The following is a 19,555-nucleotide window of genomic DNA, read 5'->3' on the forward strand; positions in this document are numbered from 1 at the left end:
TTTGTCAGCACTTGTATGTTAGCCCACAAATTACTTTTCCATAGATTATTTATTTATTTTGAGACAAGGTGTTGCTATGTAATTCAGGCTGGCCTTGAATTTGCTGGGTAGCCCAAGCTAGCCTCAAACTTGCAGCAATCCTGTCTCAACCTTCCAAGTTTCTGGGGTTACAGGTGGGCAATACACTCAGCTAGTGTCAATCTTTTAAAATCTATGGGACCAGGTGTAGTGACATGCCTGTATCACCAGCACTTTGGGAGTCTTAGGCAAAAAGATCACAAGTTCAAGCCTGTACGAGCAACTTAGGCAGACCCTGTCTCAAAATATAAAAAAGGGCTAGGGATGTAGCTAAGTGGTAGAGTACCTGGGTTCCATCCCCAGTACCCTGACCCACACACAAAGTTATTATACAAAGTGTATTCCACAACCACAAGGGGAAGATGAAGAAGTCAGTAGTAGTAGGAATACTAGAAAACTCACTTATTTTTGGAAATTAACACAATCAACAGGTGAAAGGTGAAATCAAGGGGAAATAAAAAATATTCAGAAACAAAATCACGGCATAACAAAACTCATGTGACACAGCAAAATCAATTTGAAGGAGCATATTTATAGCTAAATGAAAAAAAAGGAAAAATATACCAAGGACCCACACTAAGCAAAATTTATTTATAATTTGTATTTTTTCCAAAAAAATAAAGGAAGACTATGAAAATAAATTTCTAGTGTCTGTCAGAAGTGTTGTTGGAGTGCTTTCTCCCTTTGTTAAATCCGCTTTGAGCACATGTGCCGCTCCTCAGCATGTGAAGCTGACCCAGAACCTGGTGCAGAGCAAAAGTCGCTTTGCTGGAGCAGCTGCAGCTACTTTGCCTTTCTTGGGAGCCAAGAGAGCTCCAGCTCTTGAAGACGCACAGAAGAAAAGTCAGGTGCACGAGAGCCCTATTCAGTAGCCTCCACTGTGCACAAATCCACCAGCAAAGGCACTGCCTAGACCCCAGGTCAGAGACCTCAGCCCAGTACCACTCCTGGGATGGCGCCCTCTGCTGGGCAAACTCGATGTTGAGATGGACCCTGTTTCAGACTGTCGCGCCCTGCGGAATCAGGCTTTGTTAATCTCCGGAGATTCAAATCCTCAAGAGCCCTTTCCCAAGCACTGGTTCAAGAAACTGCTCAAACTTGCAGCTTGACGTGTGCTTTGAGATCTGGCCACCTGGGCTTTGCAGGAAGCCTGCAAGTCCTATCCAGGAGGTGCCATTTCCTAGGCCCTGCCAATTCTCTGGTGCTGCTGGGAGACCAGCCCTTGGCCTGTGGACCAGAGTGAGAGGTTCATCTTTGGGTTTACCTTTTTCCAAAGATGTCACGCAAGCACATGATAAAAATGGAAAAGTCATAAAAATGGACTGAAGCCTTCACTCTCCACATTTTAAGTATATGTGGATATAAAGCATTATGGAGCAATTAGGTTTAGCAATTTAAACTGATGGCAACTTAATGGTTTCTATAGACTCCTTTCATCATAATCTTCTATTATCCTTCTGTTGTGACTATTATCTGTCTTCTGTCTTGTTTTGGCAATTTGATATGAAAATAAGTTATACTACCTTAACCTCCCTCTTATCACTTGGTTCAGTTTCACCTAACTTTTTGCTGATGCATTTACAAGGACAGGTATGCCCACACAACTGCTAAGATGTTTCCATTAGGAACATGGGAAGGACTCTGAGAATTGAGCTCAGTCACTTCTCAATGTTCTTATTAATGTTCTCCACTGACCTTCAAGATGAGTTTTCAAACTTGCCTACTTCACAAATCTTTTACATCAAGGCTGAATGTCCTTTAGGTCTAATTGATCCTTTTGTCTCATTATATAAACTCCCTTTAAGCTCTCTTAAGGGACACAGACCTTTGAGTTTTGATAATTCTAGTAAAATAGATAACAGTGATAGATATTACCTGTTGCTCATTTACTGTGTCAGGCATTGTTTCAAGTAATACAGAAAATGTCAGAAATAGAAAATGTTGTGGAAAAATGAATCAGAAAATGCCTCCAAGACAAAGATTGCAGATTATTACACTTTTCACAGATGAGGAAGCTACAGCACATGAAAAGGAACTGACCTGTCCTACATCACTCTGCTATATGGGGGGAAAGAGAATAAATAGCCAAGTAGCAGACAATATGCCAGAAAGTAAACTCAGAATCTAATGGATAATAACAAGGAACCAAAATTCACTTACACAATTTTAAAACTCAATCGTACTGAGCATGATTTACATAAAATATACATTTTCAGTACATTTTGAATTCTGAAAATTTACACAGCTTTGTAAACACTACCGCGATCTAGATGTAGAACATTTTATCACACTAAAACATTTACTTGATAAGTGATCCAGTGACTCCTTGCCAACTCTTCACAAGAAACCAATGTTCTGCTTTCTATCACTCTAGATTAGACGTCTTTCCTAAAATTTCATGTAAGTAGAACATGGCTCTAGTTTTTTCCCCCTAATTTAGAATAATATTGTTGAAGTTTATCATTGCTGTTACATGAATCAGTTGCTAGGTGCTATTACATCGTAAAGCAGTACTCATAATAACCTTATATTTTCTCTTAACAGATATTCTGATTTTTTTCCAGGCTGGGGTATTACATATACTATGAACATTTTTGTACCATTCTGTGTTTCTATAAACAACTAGAGTGAAAATTGCTAGTTATAGGAAAAATATCATTACCTTTATATGGAACTAGCAAATGGATTTGTGATGTTATCACATTATAGTTTAACCTGCACTTCCTTGCTTATTAGTTTTAGACATCTTTTCTAGTACTTATGGGCCACCTATTTTTTTGTGAAATGCCTGTTTCAATATTTTCCTTTCCTTTGCTTATTGAAACTAGGTTTGTGCTATTACAAACATTCTTTATATAATGAAGATGAAAGTCCTTTGTCAGGTATTACTAGAGATACTGTCTCCCAGTCTACGGTTCTCTCATTCATTTTCAAAATAAAATAAATCCCAACTTACCTTTCTTTTTGTGTTTTATGTTCTATCTAAAAATCTCTGGGTACCTAAAATTACAGTTTCTTCTAATTGACATTTTGCACACTGTTTACATGAACTATTTTGAATACATTTTAAAATTAAAATACATCAATGTATAGCTATTTTAGCAGCATTTTAAAAAACTGTCCTTTTCCCCATCAAACTATTCTGAAACACTTATTAAAAGTCAACTGATGACTTTCAATTACAGCCTAAGAAGTAGCAAAAAAAATTATTGCTCCTACTCAAAAATCAAAGTAAGTGGCTAGGCAGGCTACTATTTTTCTCAAATGTATTAGATATGTAAGGTCACAAGGCAAAATAGAACCCATAGTCTGGAGAGGTAGGTGGCTGCAGAGAGAAATAAGGATCCAATCAATTGCATAAATGAGACCAAGAATGCCAAACACCACATAAAATTATTTCAGTGGAAAACACAGACAACATGCATGATATAGAGGGTAATTTCTGCAGAGATGGGAACTATGATAAAATGTCAGATAAAAAAATTATGGTAACATAAATGAATGCCCTCAAAAGGGCCACTAGCATACTAAACACTGAAGAATCAGTGATGCTAAAGACGTGTGTGTGTGTGTGTGTGTGTGTGTGTGTATTACATGTATTACTGATCCTATGATAATGCCAAAGTATACAGAAAACATTGGTTTCTTTGAAGAGGCAGTTTGGTAACAATGGCTCTTCCTGTATACATATTATCAGCAGGCAGCAAGGGAGAGGGACTGTGGCATGGTAGTCTGAATGTTCAGATATTACCCGTGAAAGGTTTATTTGTTTTACGTGGCAAGTTGTAGCTGAGGTGATAGTACTTATTAAGTAAAGGGACATAATTCTGAGTTGCAAAACAAATAAATACCTGGTAAGTGGAATGAATATATCCAGACATAAACACCACACAAATCAGAAAATATTCACAAACATTCAATGCTGTCATTCACATTGTGTTATTTATTTTTAAAGTTTTTATTCTAGTGAATGCTTATTAATCAATATTAATATATTACAGTTTCCATACTACATATGAAACAGGTCTTTAAATAAAATTTCTAGATAAAGGCTATTACTTACCTTTCTCAAATTGTTATTTTCCTGTTGTAGGTCTGAGAGATAAGGAAGTTTGAGGAGTTATAAGTAATGAGATACCATTTTTTGGTGAGGGATTTTCTCTCCATATGTTCAAATATTAATTTTTTCCCAATACTGACCTGAATGAGTTGTAGAAAGATATTGTCTGAAGTTTCTCCAGATGAATTTTCTGATATACAATGAGTTCAGATGTCCGCAGAAATTAGATTCATAGGTTTGCAGTAAGGGTTGGTGAGTTTGTTAATATCAAGTATACCCAATCCTGTATAAGCTCAGCGGAGTTTATTTTCTGGTTGTAAAAAAGCCCAGCTGTGCATATGGAGGGGGAAACTCATTCCAGAGAGCAGTTTTTGACCTATTTCTCACCATCATGTATGCTTTTGACTTCAATATATGAACCAGAACTAATCTCCATTCCATTCAGATGAAAACTGGAAGAAACACTGAAAATTTGAGAGGCATAAGACACATTTATAATTGATTCTTACATTTTTTTAAGCTAGAGTTTAACAATGTTGGATAACACAATGGTTGAGAAATTTGGGTTAGGTGTAGCATGGGGGCAAAAGGAAATGGTTATTGGTGAATATTTTAATAGTCATTATATAACATATGGGCCTTATACTTGTGTAAGTCAAATTGAGTGTTGACTTATGATAGAGTTTCCCACATTCATCACCTTCATTTCTTCTGTTTTGTATACACTCAGGTCTCTACCTTTTATATATTTTGTGCTGTACTAAAAGAGTTAGCTTTTGGTTAATCAGCACACATTTCTTTCTAGGTTTTCCTCACTGTGATTCCTTTCAAGGATGTATTTTAATTGCTCACACAAAATCTTCGTATTTTCTTTACTTTTTTTATTTTTCAGTACCAGGGAACAAACTCAGGACCTTGTGTTTGCCTGGCAGGTGCTGGAACCACTGAGCTAAATCCCTGGGCCCCATAGTTTCTTTAATTTTAAAGAGAGTTTTTGCAGCACAAGTTTTCTGAGGATTGAATTCACATATTATTTTCTGTATTATCTTTAAAGTGTTTCTTTCCTGGGTAAACTCTGATAGCCAACAACACCTGCACTGTGACTGAAAAACTGCCCATATTGCCCATACGCTTTATGTTCATATTTACTCCCCTGTGTGGGCCTTCTGATGTTCTCTAAGGCTTGATTTCTGACTGAAAGTTTTCTCACATTTATCACATTTATAAGGTTTCTCCCCTGTGTGGGTTCTCTGATGTACTCTGAGGTTGGATTTCTGACTGAAAGCTTCCCCACACTGGTTACAATTATAAGGCCTCTCCCCTGTGTGAGTTCGCTGATGCTTTCTGAGAACTGACTTCTCACTAAAAGCTTTTCCACACTCATGACATTCATAGGGCTTTTCCCCTGTGTGTGTTCTCTGATGTCCTCTGAGATTTGATTTCTGCCTGAAAGTTTTTCCACACACATCACATTTATAGGGTTTCTCCCCAGTATGAGTTCTGTGATGTACTCTGAGGTTTGATTTTTGACTAAAAGCTTCCCCACAATGATTACATTTATATGGTTTCTCCCCTGTATGAATTCTGTGATGTCCTCTAAGTTGTGATTTCTGACCAAAAGCTTTTCCACATTGATTACATTTGTAGGGCTTCTCTCCTGTATGTGTTCTATGGTGTTTTCTTAGGCCTGATTTCAGTTTGAAAGCTTTTCCACAATCACTACACTTATATGGCCTTTCCCCTGTGTGAGTTCTCTGATGATTTCTTAGGCCTGACATATGACTAAAAGATTTTCCACATTCATTACATTCAAAAGGTTTCTCCCCTGTGTGTGTTCTCTGATGTACTATGAGGATTGACTTATAGTTGAAAGATTTCCCACATTCATTACACTCAAATGGTTTCTCCCCAGTGTGGGTTCTCTGATGTATCCTTAGGCCTGACTTTGCACTGAAAGCTTTCTCACATTCATCACATTTATATGGTTTCTCTCCAGTGTGAGTCCTGTGATGTTTTTTCAGATGCGACTTCTCACTGAAAGCTTTCCCACATTCATGACATGCATAAGGCTTCTCCTCATTGAAGCTTTTTTGAAGTCGACTCAGATGTGAATTTACAAAGGAGGATTTTCCACATTCATTATACTCAGAGGGTTTCATCTTTATATGAATTCTGTGATGTACATTAAAAGTCAACGGGCAGCTAAAGGTCTCCATGCCTGTATTATCTGTTGGGTGACTTCTCTGGCATGTTAGGAGGGCTGAATTATGGCTGAAGTTTCCATGTTCAGAGTGCTTTATCTCGATGTCAATTTTCTGCTGTTCTCTCATGTGTGACCTTTGTCTGAAAGATTTTCCTGCTGGGTCAGTTTTCTGAGCAGTCCTACTAAAATCATTTCCATTTCCATTATACCCACAGTGACTCTTATCTGGATAAATGCTCTGATAAACAATGGTTGACTTATTACACAAATTTTCCCCAAATGTATTAAATGTATAAGGTCCCTCTTTTTGATAGGCACTCTGAGATGGAATAAGAATAGCCTTTTCAAGGAAAGCTTTTCTCAAATTCTGAATTGTCTGATGCTGAATAGGCTCTACTTTATGACTACAGTCTTCTATATTTTTACTATAAACCAAAGGTTTCTCTCCAGTGTTCTTTCTGCAGTCCTTAATACTGAATATCCAATTCTCAGAGCAGTAGAGATCAACAGCCTTTTCTCTTGAATACTGAAAATGTGAGGCCAACAAGTTGAGACTCTGGCTGTTGGGCCCAGCAGGGTCACACTGACAAAGCATCAATCTTGCAGGGAAAATATCTTTTTCTGAGTAATATGGTTTTCTGGAAGTTTCTTGCTCCATAGTCAATGATTTGCTGGTGAACGAAACTTGCCACAAATATTTGCTCTGGTGTTCTGGGCTCTTCTCCAAGATTTTATCAGGTTGGTAGTCTTCTACAAATGAGAAAAAAAATACTTTATGATACTTCATACAGCTCTTATTAATGGGACTTAAAAGATGTAACTGAAATACATGATGTTTAAATTTTTAAAAATTAATACCATAAAATACACATTACCATTTATCACTCTCCAGTTACTCCCTCCTGCAATGAACACTTATCTTGTCATTCTTGCCACTTTCTTAAGCAGTTCTAGACATCCTCTTTCATGAATGTCTTTATAAGGTGTGATGAATAATACAGTGAATGCTGCTGCTAAGTGCCATCCAAGAGAAAAACAGGCCCCTAAAAACATTACAATATGTCCTCATTCATCTTATCTGGCAATGTGCAAATTTTGGATCCTCCCCAAATTTAAAATGATCATGAAAAGTTAAGGTTTTGAATTAAGGTAGGACATCAAGGGAGCCATGATAGTACAAGTAAGACAATTCAGAACTGCTTCAAAAAGTAGCATGAACAATGGGATAACTGTACTCTATTTTTGGTTTAAAAAACTTTTTATAGTAGAAAGTAGAAATGAACGTGTGTGTGTGTGTGTGTGTGTGTGTGTATTTCAAAATGGAGGAGAAAAAAGGATATGAAGGAAAGAAACAATTGAGAATGAAGTTTATTTACAAGATTTGAGATCCTGCCACCAAAAACTCAGAGAGTGTCATGACCTCAACAAAGGTTATTAGCACTAAGTACATAACAATAATAAAATCAAAAGACACCAAGTTTCAGTGGATTTATCTGAACAGGCTTTGCACTACAAAGTAACTCTAGAGCATATATTTTTAATTTTTCTTCTTTGTGGTACTAGTTATTGAAACTAGGGCCTTTGCTCTGATCTACTTATCTCAAACCTTTTTATAAGACAGTGTCTAGCTAAGTCACTAAATTTCCAGGCTGGGCTGAAACTTGTGATCCTTCTATCTCAGGCTCACAGAATGCTGGCATTACAGGCATGTATCACAATGCTATACTAGAACCTAGATTCTTACTCAGTTAAATAAATACTACAATGGTAGGATAAACATTAACCTACATAATGCTGATTGGAGTGCTGTTTTTTCTATTCCATTCATCAATATCAAAATTAAGTGTATAACAGTATCAATTTCCTCATCTTAAAAGAAATATTCCTACAGGCAATGCGTTAACTTGCTCTGCAGTATCACCATAGCACACATATGTCTAACTGAAAGTATACTTTGATGGGAATTAGACCTTTTCCCATCTAGACTGTATTCACTGTTCTATTCTCTGTCTGGTGCTTTGGTTTATTATATCACAGTCTTTTTTATTATTATTAATTCTTCAGAAGCTTAAGAATCATGTTTCAGCACTTGGGAGGATGAGGCAGGTAGATCACTTTGAGTCCAAGGGAATCCTGGGCTACACAGTGCATTCAAGACCAGCCTGAACTACATATTCAGTGAGGCCTTATCTCAAAAAAGAAAAAAAAAAAAAGATCATGTCTCAATCTGGCCTTAGAACCTTTACAAATGCTTTATATTTTTCTGTCCTACATTTCTTATGTGTATTAGACAGCAATCACCCCGCTGCTACATATATGATAAAATGTCAAGACTGAAAGCACAGTCTCAGGTACCAAGAGATAAAAATCTCACAGACATGATTCATGAAATGCATGCTCATTACATATACTACCTACCATTCCACTAGGCCACAGTACTTTTTGTCCTCACCTTTACAAGGTATCAACACCTAAATAAACTGTATGGTTTATTTCCATCAATAAATTCATAATTCTTTCCTTAAATCATCTTGCATTTCAGTCTTACATATACATAACTTCTAAATATCTTTCAGGCTGGGCTATTTCTTTTTTTTTTTAAAGGAAGAGTCAATCAATGGAGTAAACTTTATTGTCTCATTTTAAGAAATTGCCATAGCCACCCTAAACTTCAGACACTCTAAATTTCAGTCAGCAGTCAGGCTCAGATAATTATTAACATTTTTAGGAGTAAAGTATTTTAAAATTAATGCATATGCATTATTTTTAAACAATGATCTTATACCCTTAAAGAACTATAGCATAAACGTAATTTTGAAACCCACTGGGAATCCAAAATAATTCTTGTGAATCAACTTATTGTGATGTTGTTTTTATTATTATGATCTAGAACCCAGCATGCAACATATCCAAGGGATACCTGTAATAAAAGTGGGCAGATACCTCATATTAGACAAAAATTACATGTAAGTCCCAGGTGAATGAAAAGTATATCATTAAAAGCTTTAAAATCTCACATTTAAAAATAATTATTTAAATAAGACTGAAGAACAAAACACAAAGGAAATAACTGATAAATTTGACATTAAAATGTTCTGTTTAGAAGGCATCTTAGAAAAAGTATAAATATAAGCCATAGTTTGGTGAAAACAAAGTAGATGTGCATGTAATAATATCGAGTAGTGATGGCAAGTCCTTTAGAGATGAGAGTGCCCAAACTGCAACCCAAAACCCATTTATTTATTTATTTATTTATTTATTTATTTATTTATTGGTACCGGAGATTGAACTTGGGTCCTTGTGCTTGCGAGGCCGGCAGTGAAACCACTGAACTAAATCCCCAGCCCCAAAACCCATTTATTAAGCACAACACTGTAATTAAATCTAAATAATGGGGTTTTAATTTAGAGAAAACAATTCCCACTTTAACATCTTTTGTTTTAAAAGAAAAACAATGCGTGTGTCATAGGTTCATCACCACAGCTATAAAGTAATATCACAAACAATGTGGAGTTAAAAGTAATTGGTAGAAGTACTTATAGCTCAGTTAATCTTGTTAAAGCATGAAAAATGTTATCAGATCAATTAGAGATTGACAAACGGTACTGAAAGTATAATGTCATGAACAGGAATGATAAACTATTAAACACAGAATAGGGCATTCATATTATTCTCCATATTTTCCTGGATGTCAGAAAAACATTTCAGAAAATATGTTAAAAATATTGTCATCATCAATGCAACTGGACATGACACAGAGGTATAAATTGGATACTGGAACTCAGTCAATATTCATTAAACTAAAAGTTGTGAAGTTTGATTCTTTAAATTTTAAGTAGATATGACCTATAATATTTAAAAATAAAAATAGGAAAATATCAGCACTGTTTAAATAGATTAGCATTAAAAGGAGGATAAAATCGTTCCTTACTAACTGGAATTCACAACTGATTTTGGGGTTTGCTAAACAATTTTCTAGAAAATTAACCAATGTATTTTTATGCTAAGAACTCAATACTGACCAAAGGACAGTAAAGGTAGAGCAAGGGAATGCAGAAAGCAGGAGAAGAATGAGAAAAATATAATGGAATTAGATTAAAGTAGATGCAGGCGAAATTAAAGTTCCTGATCACAGATATCTTTCAGCACTTTCAAAATTGGCAAATAACTTGATAAAACCACTGTCTATCAGTGTATAAAACTCTGATGGAGTGCCTGCTGAAGTTATGAATATAAGTGGGGAATGTAGCACAGAGACTTTCAAATGGAAAAGAATGGCTTTCGTATTACAATTTGGTTATCAGGTCAAATTCCTTGCCTAAAAACTTACTGAACCTTTTTGGGAAAGCATTAATTTGCGAATCTAAAATAAATAATATTGGACATAAAATCAACATGAGTTGGTGAAGATTAAAATCTGTCAGTTGAATCTAATTCTTCTCTGTGATGGGTCCATTAAAGGGCAGCAGCAGTGTAATTAATTGCTTGAGGCTCAGAAACCCAATTAATCTCTAAGTTGACTTTTATTTCCTAGAATGGTAGTGCTAGAAGAGCCCTCCAGGATCATCTAACTCTCCCTTTTCATTTTATAGGGAGGAAACAGACATAAAAGAGGTGAAATGACTTGCTCAAGGTCAAAGATAAGTTTTATACTTGCCACTATAGCCTATAAATTGATTCAGTATTGCATCCTTCAAATTTTTATGAGTGTTCGTGTGTGTGATCATGAAATATTATTTGAATACAGTTTGTTCTTTTATTAGTCATTCATAAAGTAGTTGAAAATTCATCTCATGAAAGTTTCCTTACAAGGGTTTTCAACCTTCAGTTTTAAAAAAAACTGAAGCCTTTTCCATATTCTTCGTGTAGCAAGGGTTGCAATAGGAGAGTGGGGAGGGACTGATATGCATACCTCACAGGGAAAATCTAGGAACAGAGGAGCCTTGGGTGTGGACTCCAGGAAAAAAAGGGGTCATGAATTGACAGTACAAATGAGGCCCAATCCTGGTGGTATGTTGCCAGCTATCCCATCCCTTAAGGATTCTATGTGCCCGATTCCAAGATGTGAGCAGAAAAAACACAGAATATTTTTAGAGAAGAGCTCAGTGGGGTCAGCAATGATAACAAAGATGACATATGAGGACACAGGAAATGACAGCCACTGTAAGTGTAGGAAGCAGGGTGGCACACCATGTGTCAGTGTGGTAGCTTGGAGGCGCCCTGCTGAAATCTGCCCCTAGTGAGCCTGCTGTGAATAAAGAGGTTATCCAAGAACGTCCAGTTGCTACATATTTTGATTTGCTACTGCATCCATACTTAGATAAGCTCTCCCTGAGTGCTCCTTACTGAACACAACTCTGGATAACAGCCAGGACTTTTGGCTCAATATAGGAAGGCTGGGCTATTTCTTAAACTGAAAAAGAAAAAATACTTTCTAAAATTTTCCTACAAATTTAAGTAACACTTATTTACAATCTGAAAGCAGTTACTACCTGTATCACTCATTTTAACCAGCGATACATGGTATGCATTTATATAGCTAAGAATCATGATATATTAAGCAAATTAAAATTTACTTGGGTACTTGTTGTATATAGGTTCTGGAAAGTGCAAGGAGTACCAAAAATGATGAATACCAAATAAACTGTTTTGGGTGGAAAGTGTAGCAAATCACATGGGAATAAACACTGACAAGTTCTAGCTTAAATGACAAGTATGAAAGGATGAGTATCAAGACAATATTTTTAAGTTAATATGTGATGGGTCCCAAATATGATCATTTTCAAAGCAATTGAGTACCAACAAATGACTGTACTATCAATGAAATAAGGAAGCATCTTAAAGTTGATGGCAAATTCATAGTTAATTGGGTATATTATCTTTCTAACTTATATGTAAAATAACAGTTCACCTTTTAATAACACCTTATGTGATAGAAAATATTTTGTTTCTTGTTTTCTTTCCAAAGAACTTCATTCTGATACACTTCACATTTCTCTATTTTATATACAGAGACTCAGACCCAATGCCAACCTACACCTCACAAATTGGAAGTTCCAGAAATTTCACTGGAAGATTTGCATTTAGAGATAGTGTTTTCTGAATGAAGCACTAGGAAATACCTCTCCCAACTGGCTCTGGAGATAATCTATAGTATTATTAAAAATACTTATTACATGGTACATGCCCAAGTATGGAAGAGTGACGAGCAACCATTCTTTTTTGAAGGATTATAATCCAGGTGGGTAAAAGAATTCATTCAACAACTGAGTTTTCTCACACAGAATCCTACTTCTTTTTGATACATCATCCATCAGGAGAGTAGAAAGTTACCAAAGGAAAAGATGAAGTACAGGCTACAGTATTCCAAGATTATACTATAAAAGTAGGAACCTGAGCCAAAATGTCTTTCCTTTTTCTAGCTGAGGTCAGCTACTTTATTATTTTTATTACAAAAACAACCTTTTAGCTTTATGATTTATACAATTAGTTTTATCTGTATCTTGCTTTGCTTTCTTTCCTTTGAAACTTCTCTCTTTTTTTACCTAAGTATTTGAAACTAAAAGTTTTCCTCTAAGCACTGCTTTATCTATAGTCCAAAGGTTCCCATGTGTATACTTTTAATTTTTTAAAATCCTGTGTATAATGTACAGGTTTGATTTTGCTTTACTCTTTGATCCAATGTGTTTAAGGACACATTTGTTACGGATCTCAAGACAGACTTCAGTTTTTCTCATATTATTTGCAAAAACTAGTTTAACTGAACAATAGCATCTCTACCTTGGGGAATTTATTGACATTTACCTGAAATGTTTCTATGTTTGGTCAATGTTCCAAGGTCATTTTAGGCAGATTTACTCTTTGTTTTTGGAGTAGAATTTTGAAAAAGTATAAAATCATTTTATAAAATATGCTACTTACAAATTCTAGAGAATGAGTCAATAAACTTATAATAAAAAACCAGAGAGTAAATGCTTTTGGCAGTGCTTGCTATGTGGTCCCTGTTAAAACTACTCAACTCTGGCTTATAGCATGAATTCATTATCAAATGGATATGGCTTTGTTCCAATAAACCTATCTCTACCAGAAAGTACAGCAGGTAACACTGACGTGAGGCCCATAGTTTGTTGAACACTCTTCTAGAGTCTCAGTTGGTGTGCACTGGCTTTGCAGTGACAGAGAGGTATAATAAGGTCTACCATATCTAATGCAGAGATACCTCCGTTCATGAACTTAATTCTTCCCACGATTCTGGTCACAAACCAAATTGGGCAAGAACCGAATCCAATTTCCCCATAAGGTTAACATTGAACCAACCACTGAATTTGATTCGGTTCTTGTCCGATTCAGTTTGCAACTAGAAATTGTGGGAAGAATTAAGATCATGAACTGAGATACTACTGTATTGCTTTTTATAATTCCTGTGGTTTTTATTTCATAAAACTTGATTATTCAAAACTTTTACATATTCTTTTAAACTTGTCTTCAGCATCTTTAAATTGCTTTCTTCTCACCCATTTTTATCTGACCTGAACAAACACTTAGATATTAATGAGATAAGTAAACAGTGTATTATTTTTGAGAAAAACTGGTATTGTTTCCTTCTAAACTATGAATTTATTCCATCTGTTAGTTGATACAGCAGATCCATTGTCTTATGGTATGTTATTATGCTGGAGATTTGCAGAGCTTCTGCATAGACAATAATAGATGCAGCAGGCCAGAGACTGCCACTTTACATGCTTGTAGCCTTTGGCTGGTATTTGGTGAGATTTCAAGAGAATTGCCAGGAATCCCAGATCTGCTAAGAAATGCCTATGAGGGTTCACTGTGCACAAACTCTTTGTACAGACAAGGTGATTTATGTTGAATACCTGCTTCCTACCTGAAAGTCTGGATTTTTGACATATGCTAGCTAGAAGGTGCCTCTGTGAATAGCCCATAATAAAAATCCTGGACCACTAGTCTCTACTGAACTGCCCAATTAGACAACCTTCTACACAAGTCTGTCACAATTTATGCTGGGGGAACCCAGCATGCTTGGTTACTCTGAACTCCAAAGTTCATGCTTGGTTACGCTGAATTTTGTCTCATGCCGTTTTTTCTTTCATTCTGTTTTGTATCCTTTCTGTTACATTTCAGCCATGATGATTACCATAAGCTGAGCTCTATGAGTCCCCCTAGTGAATCAGCAAACCTTCTGCCCGGATTCAGTGACTCACCTGGGGAATTCCAGCTTAGGCATTCTTTCCCTTTATCTAATGACCATGGATCATCTCCTTTTTCCAATATGAAGATGAGTTCTGGTTTTGTAAAGCAGTACCCTGTGAAGAGAAAACAATTTAGAAATTGAGTCAACAGCATAGGTTCCACTGTTCCTGAATGTGAAGGAAGGTACAGCTTTAGAAGGGGTACACTGAAGGGATTCACTGGATCTTTTTTGGGTAAGTGATAACAAAAACCCACTTTTATGCTTATAAACATCTCTTTCAATCTCTGATTGCAAGAGTAAATGACATTATATTCTAAAATCATCAATGTCTTGGATTTCAAACATGAGATTTCATGAAGTCTTCCATGTCTGTCATTATGGATTAAAAGACACTGATTTACCTATCCGAAATATATGAAATGTTATAGACTTTAGGTAACAGGTAAGAATTTCTGAGAATAGAGGAATGAGTGAAGCGAGCCCTAGAATTATCACAGGTTACTGTTGAGATTATTTCCAACTGATATCACACAACACATTCAACAGATTGGCAGATTCAATGAGTTGAGGTGATAGCACTGAAAGTGTATGGAGGTCATGGGAGCTACTTATGTGGAGTGAAATATCAGAGAAGAAAGAGTTCTACTAATACAGAGTCTTGAAGATCTGAGTGTTGACTTGGATAAACATGCAAGAAAAGTCAGTTGAGTGTAAGGAAAGATCAGTGGAAAAGAACAGGTGAAAAGTAATGTAAACTGTTTAATAAAATTACTTATTTTTTTAGAAATTATTTATTTCTTCCCATAAGAAGGAGGGATGGGATCTCCCAGATCAGGGTGTCAGTGTGGTTTTGTTGGATTCCACTGAGGGTCTACTTCTATGCTGTAAACTTCTGACTTACTGAATTGTCACACTTTGGGATTACCTGATGTAGCATTGTGTGAGGCAGCAGGATTTCTCCCAGTCATCTTTTATATGGGCACTAATCTCATACATAAGAGCTGTGCCCTACTATAGCTGTATAAGTAACCATTGGAATGGTGCAGAATTTAGGAATTAGGACTGCTGTCTTCGCAGACTGACCCTTTTGTCACTATATAAAGTCACTGATCAGTGGTAGTTTGCTTTGCTTTGAAGTCTACTTTAGCAATCCTGCTTTCTTATGATTAATGTTGCATGGTGTACTTTTATGTTCAATGTACTTATTTTTTAAATGAGTATCATTGGGTCTTTTTTTAAACCAACTCTTTCAATCTCCTTTTATTTGATTCACTTAATTATGAATATGTTAGTCCTTAGTCCGCCATTTTATTTGTATTCTGTCTGTTCCCCATTTTTCATTTTTTCACATGGGTGGGTCCCCTTGAACATTTTTTAAAAGCTTCATCTTTATTTAAGTGTATTTTACAAGCTTAAACATACAGATTTGCAAAAGTTTTTAAATAGTTAATTCTATATACTAAGTTCTATGTTAGTTAGCACAGTTCACCAGTGTTGATATTTTACCTGCTCAGAAGTATAAAGGAATCCGTTAAGTCTCTTTAGTGCTCCCTGTTCATAATGTGATAATTTTAAATGCTTCCCCCATATACAGAGAAAAATATCAAATAGTGTTATAAGATTTCCTTCGTATGATGACTGTGACCACTATGTATATCTAAAATGTACCAATAAAATTAATTTTTAAAAAGTGGAGGGTGCAGGGAGGGATTAGAGGAACAGGATAAAAAAGAATTAAAATTTGTTATGTACATGTACAAACTCCCAACAATAAGTGTAATCATTTAAGGTTATTGCAAATCAAACAAACAAACAAACCACAAAGATTTCCTCCAACCATTAAATACAAATGAGAAAACTCAAGAAGGAAGCCAAGTAATTTAATATGTACTTATACTTTTACTCTTTCTAGTTCTTTCATTTCCGATAGTTCGATTGCTTTTACATTTTTCTTTCTGTTCCAATAATTCTTTTAAGCCATCTTTCAGACTACATACATTAGTGATACATTCTTAGCTTTTCACCTGAGACTTAGTTTCCATTTCATTTCCAAGAGTTATAGGGTTCTGGTACTGGAAAAAGAAGAGTTATGGGGTTAGGTTGACAATGTATTTCCTTTATCATTTGAAATATGTGTCCTGGGCCAGGGATTTAGCTCAGTAGTTCCTCTATGGTTTCCAATGAGAAATATACTATCAACTCAAGTTGATTTTCCCCTAGAAGATACAGTTTCTCTCATTGCTGTTAAGGTTTTTTTTGTCTTTAGTTGTCAGAAGTTTGTTAACTACCCTTCTTGAAATGGATTTTTTCTGAATGTATCCAGCAGTGGATCCCAAACACTTTGGTACCAGGGACTGGTTTCGGGGAGATGTATAGTGGTCTTCAGATGATTCAAGCATGTTACCTTTATTGGACACTTTATTTCTATTATTATATTAGGTTCTCATAAGGAGCACATAACCTAGACCCTTCGCATGAGCAGTTCACAGTAGGGTTGGTGTTTCTATGAGAACCTAGTGCAGGTCAATGGTGAGCAGCTGTAAATACACATGAAGCTTCACTTGCTCACCTGTGCACTGCTCACCTCCTGCTGTGGCCCTGCTCTTCACAAGCCATGGACGGGTATCCATTGGTGTCAGACGGAAGCAAGGGAGTGGATGGGATGACAGGGCCACTGCTGCACAGTTTGTTCAGCTTCCTGCAACTGTAGGCTTATATCTTTTCTAAAATTTGAGGAATTTCTACCATTAGCTCTTAAATTTTTTAGTCTTTGCTAGAACTCCTATTAACATAAATGGTAGAAATTTTGTTGTAGTTTATGAATGGTTTCTTGATGCTTTTTGGGGAGGGGTACTGAGGATGGAACCCAGGGCCTCAAGCTTGCTAGCAACACTACATCCACAGTCCTTCCATTTATCTTTATTCAGTCCACTTTTTTGTAAAGACTGGGTTATTTCTATTGTCCTATCATTAAGTTCAGTGAGTGATTTTTTTCCTGTGGCCTCTCCATTTGGCTATGGTGCACACGAATTGATATTTTTCTGAAGTGAAATTTTATTTTTCAATAGCTTTAGATTCATAAAAGAATTGCAGTGATAAAATTCCTATGTATCTTGCATCCGATTTCCCCTACTGGTCAAATTTTTGGCACAGTTGTCAAAACGAATAACATAATATTTAAACATTAATATAGCCTTATTTTATGCAGATTTTTTTACCTAATGGATTTTTTCCTTGTTCTGTGAGTCCATCCAGTATTCAACACACATTTATTCATCATATCTCCTCCAGGTTATAAGTGAGTGCTCTATCTTTCAAAGCATTAATCACTTAAAGGACACTGTAGACCATCCTTCAATTTGGGATTGCTGATGTTTTTCTCATAGGTAAACCAGGGTTGTGTACATTTGGGAGAAAGATCACAGAGATTAAGTGCCTGTTTTACCACTTCTCAACAGGGATTTATGCTATCAACAGCCACATCACTGATGATGTTAACCCCAACCACTTGGCTGAGGGAGTATGTGCCATGTCCATTACGTAGAGCTACTTCTTTCTGTTCTGTGGACACTGTACTTTTTGGAAAGAAGCTGACAGACACAGCCCACTAAAGCAGTGCTGAATTATGTTCTATCTCCTTGGAGGGGAAATAATTACGTAAATTATTAGGAATTATATTCTTGCACATTTATTCATAATTAATGATTTATTAGTATTAACTCATGGGAACTTTATACTTATTATAAACCAATGTTACTTGTTTTATTGTTCAAATTATTGCAGCTTTGATTACTGGCACTCTTTTGGTTGGCTCTTTTTTTTTTTTTGGTACCGGGGATAGAACTCTAGTCCTTGAGCTTGCAAGGTAGGCGGCAGAACCACTGAGCTAAATCCCTGGCCCTTCTCTTCTTTGATATCCCCATCATTGTGTTTTTTGAGCATTTCCTTACTTTCTGGATCTACAAGATACTCTGTGCTTATCTTATATATTCCATGCCCCAACCCTAGAATCAGGCATTTCTCCAAGAAAACCTGGATCCTTTTATTGAACACAGTACTACAAACTACATATGATCTATTCAGATTTTGCATTTCTTCATGATTTTGTTTTCATAGATTATGTACTTCTAGGTATGTCTTCATCTATGATATCCAATTTGCTGGTATATGATTGGTCATAGTATTTTCTTATAATCATTTTTATTCTTGCAGAATTGGCAATATCATCCCTTTTTTGCTTAAATTCTTTTATTGGTACATTTTAGGTATACAATATGTTTCCATTTATCATTGGGTGCTTGTACCTGTACATGATGTATCTTGGTTCTTATTTTTTCCCCATTCCCTGTGTTCCCTTCACCCCCTCCATCCTTCCCTATTTACAAAGACTTTGTTTCCATTTTTTCCTTTTCTCATAATTTTTCCTTGCCCTTCTGTCCTTTCCCCTTCCCCTCCCACTTCCCCTACCCCTTTAGACCTTTTCTTCCTATTTCAAATTATCAATTATTCATTTTAATCATTTTAATCCTTATTTACACTTTCAGTTTCTCATACCAGAGAAACTATTGGGTATTTACACATGTGTGTCCTATTTATTTCACTTCAGAGTATGGCCTCAATATGCATCCATTTAGCTATAAATGCCTCTAGTTTCTCATTCTTTATGGCTGAGTAGTCCTCCATTTTATAAAAAACAACACATCTTCTTTATCTAGTTTCCAGTTGATGGGCACTTGGGCTGTTTCCAAGCTTTAACTATTACAAACTGTGCCACTATAAACATGGGTGCACATATATAGCTGTGGTATGATTCTTTTAATTATTTTGGGAAAATACCCAGCACCCACTTTTATTTCTGATTTTATTGAGATTTCTCTTTTCTTCTTGGTCAACTACATACATCTTTAGTTGTCTACTTTGGTGATCTTTTCAAGGAACCAACTATTGGTGTCTTATTTTTCTCTGTTTTTCTATTCTTTATCACTTTTCTAATCTCTCACAT

General features: G+C 35.8%; 1 protein-coding gene across 3 annotated transcripts in view; it reads right to left on the reverse strand.

The window, feature by feature from the left end:
• Positions 1-4,609: 4,609 nt before the first annotated feature.
• LOC101716119 (uncharacterized) overlaps positions 4,610-19,555 on the reverse strand; it is a 41,227-nt gene continuing 26,281 nt past the window's right edge. For all 3 annotated transcript variants that reach the window (XM_087207589.1, XM_087207590.1, XM_087207591.1), the window contains 2 exons: positions 14,564-14,665; positions 4,610-7,091 (listed from right to left, as the gene is read on the reverse strand). In XM_087207589.1, the coding sequence (XP_087063715.1) occupies positions 5,284-7,091; positions 14,564-14,665 (1,910 nt within the window). In that variant the 3' untranslated portion in view covers positions 4,610-5,283. The remainder of the gene's footprint in view (positions 7,092-14,563; positions 14,666-19,555) is intronic.

The sequence above is a fragment of the Heterocephalus glaber genome, unplaced genomic scaffold, assembly GCF_053883595.1.
Source record: "Heterocephalus glaber isolate CG9 unplaced genomic scaffold, H.glaber_assembly_v1.0 deba00000818, whole genome shotgun sequence".
In the NCBI taxonomy this organism is placed as follows: Eukaryota; Metazoa; Chordata; class Mammalia; order Rodentia; family Bathyergidae; genus Heterocephalus; species Heterocephalus glaber.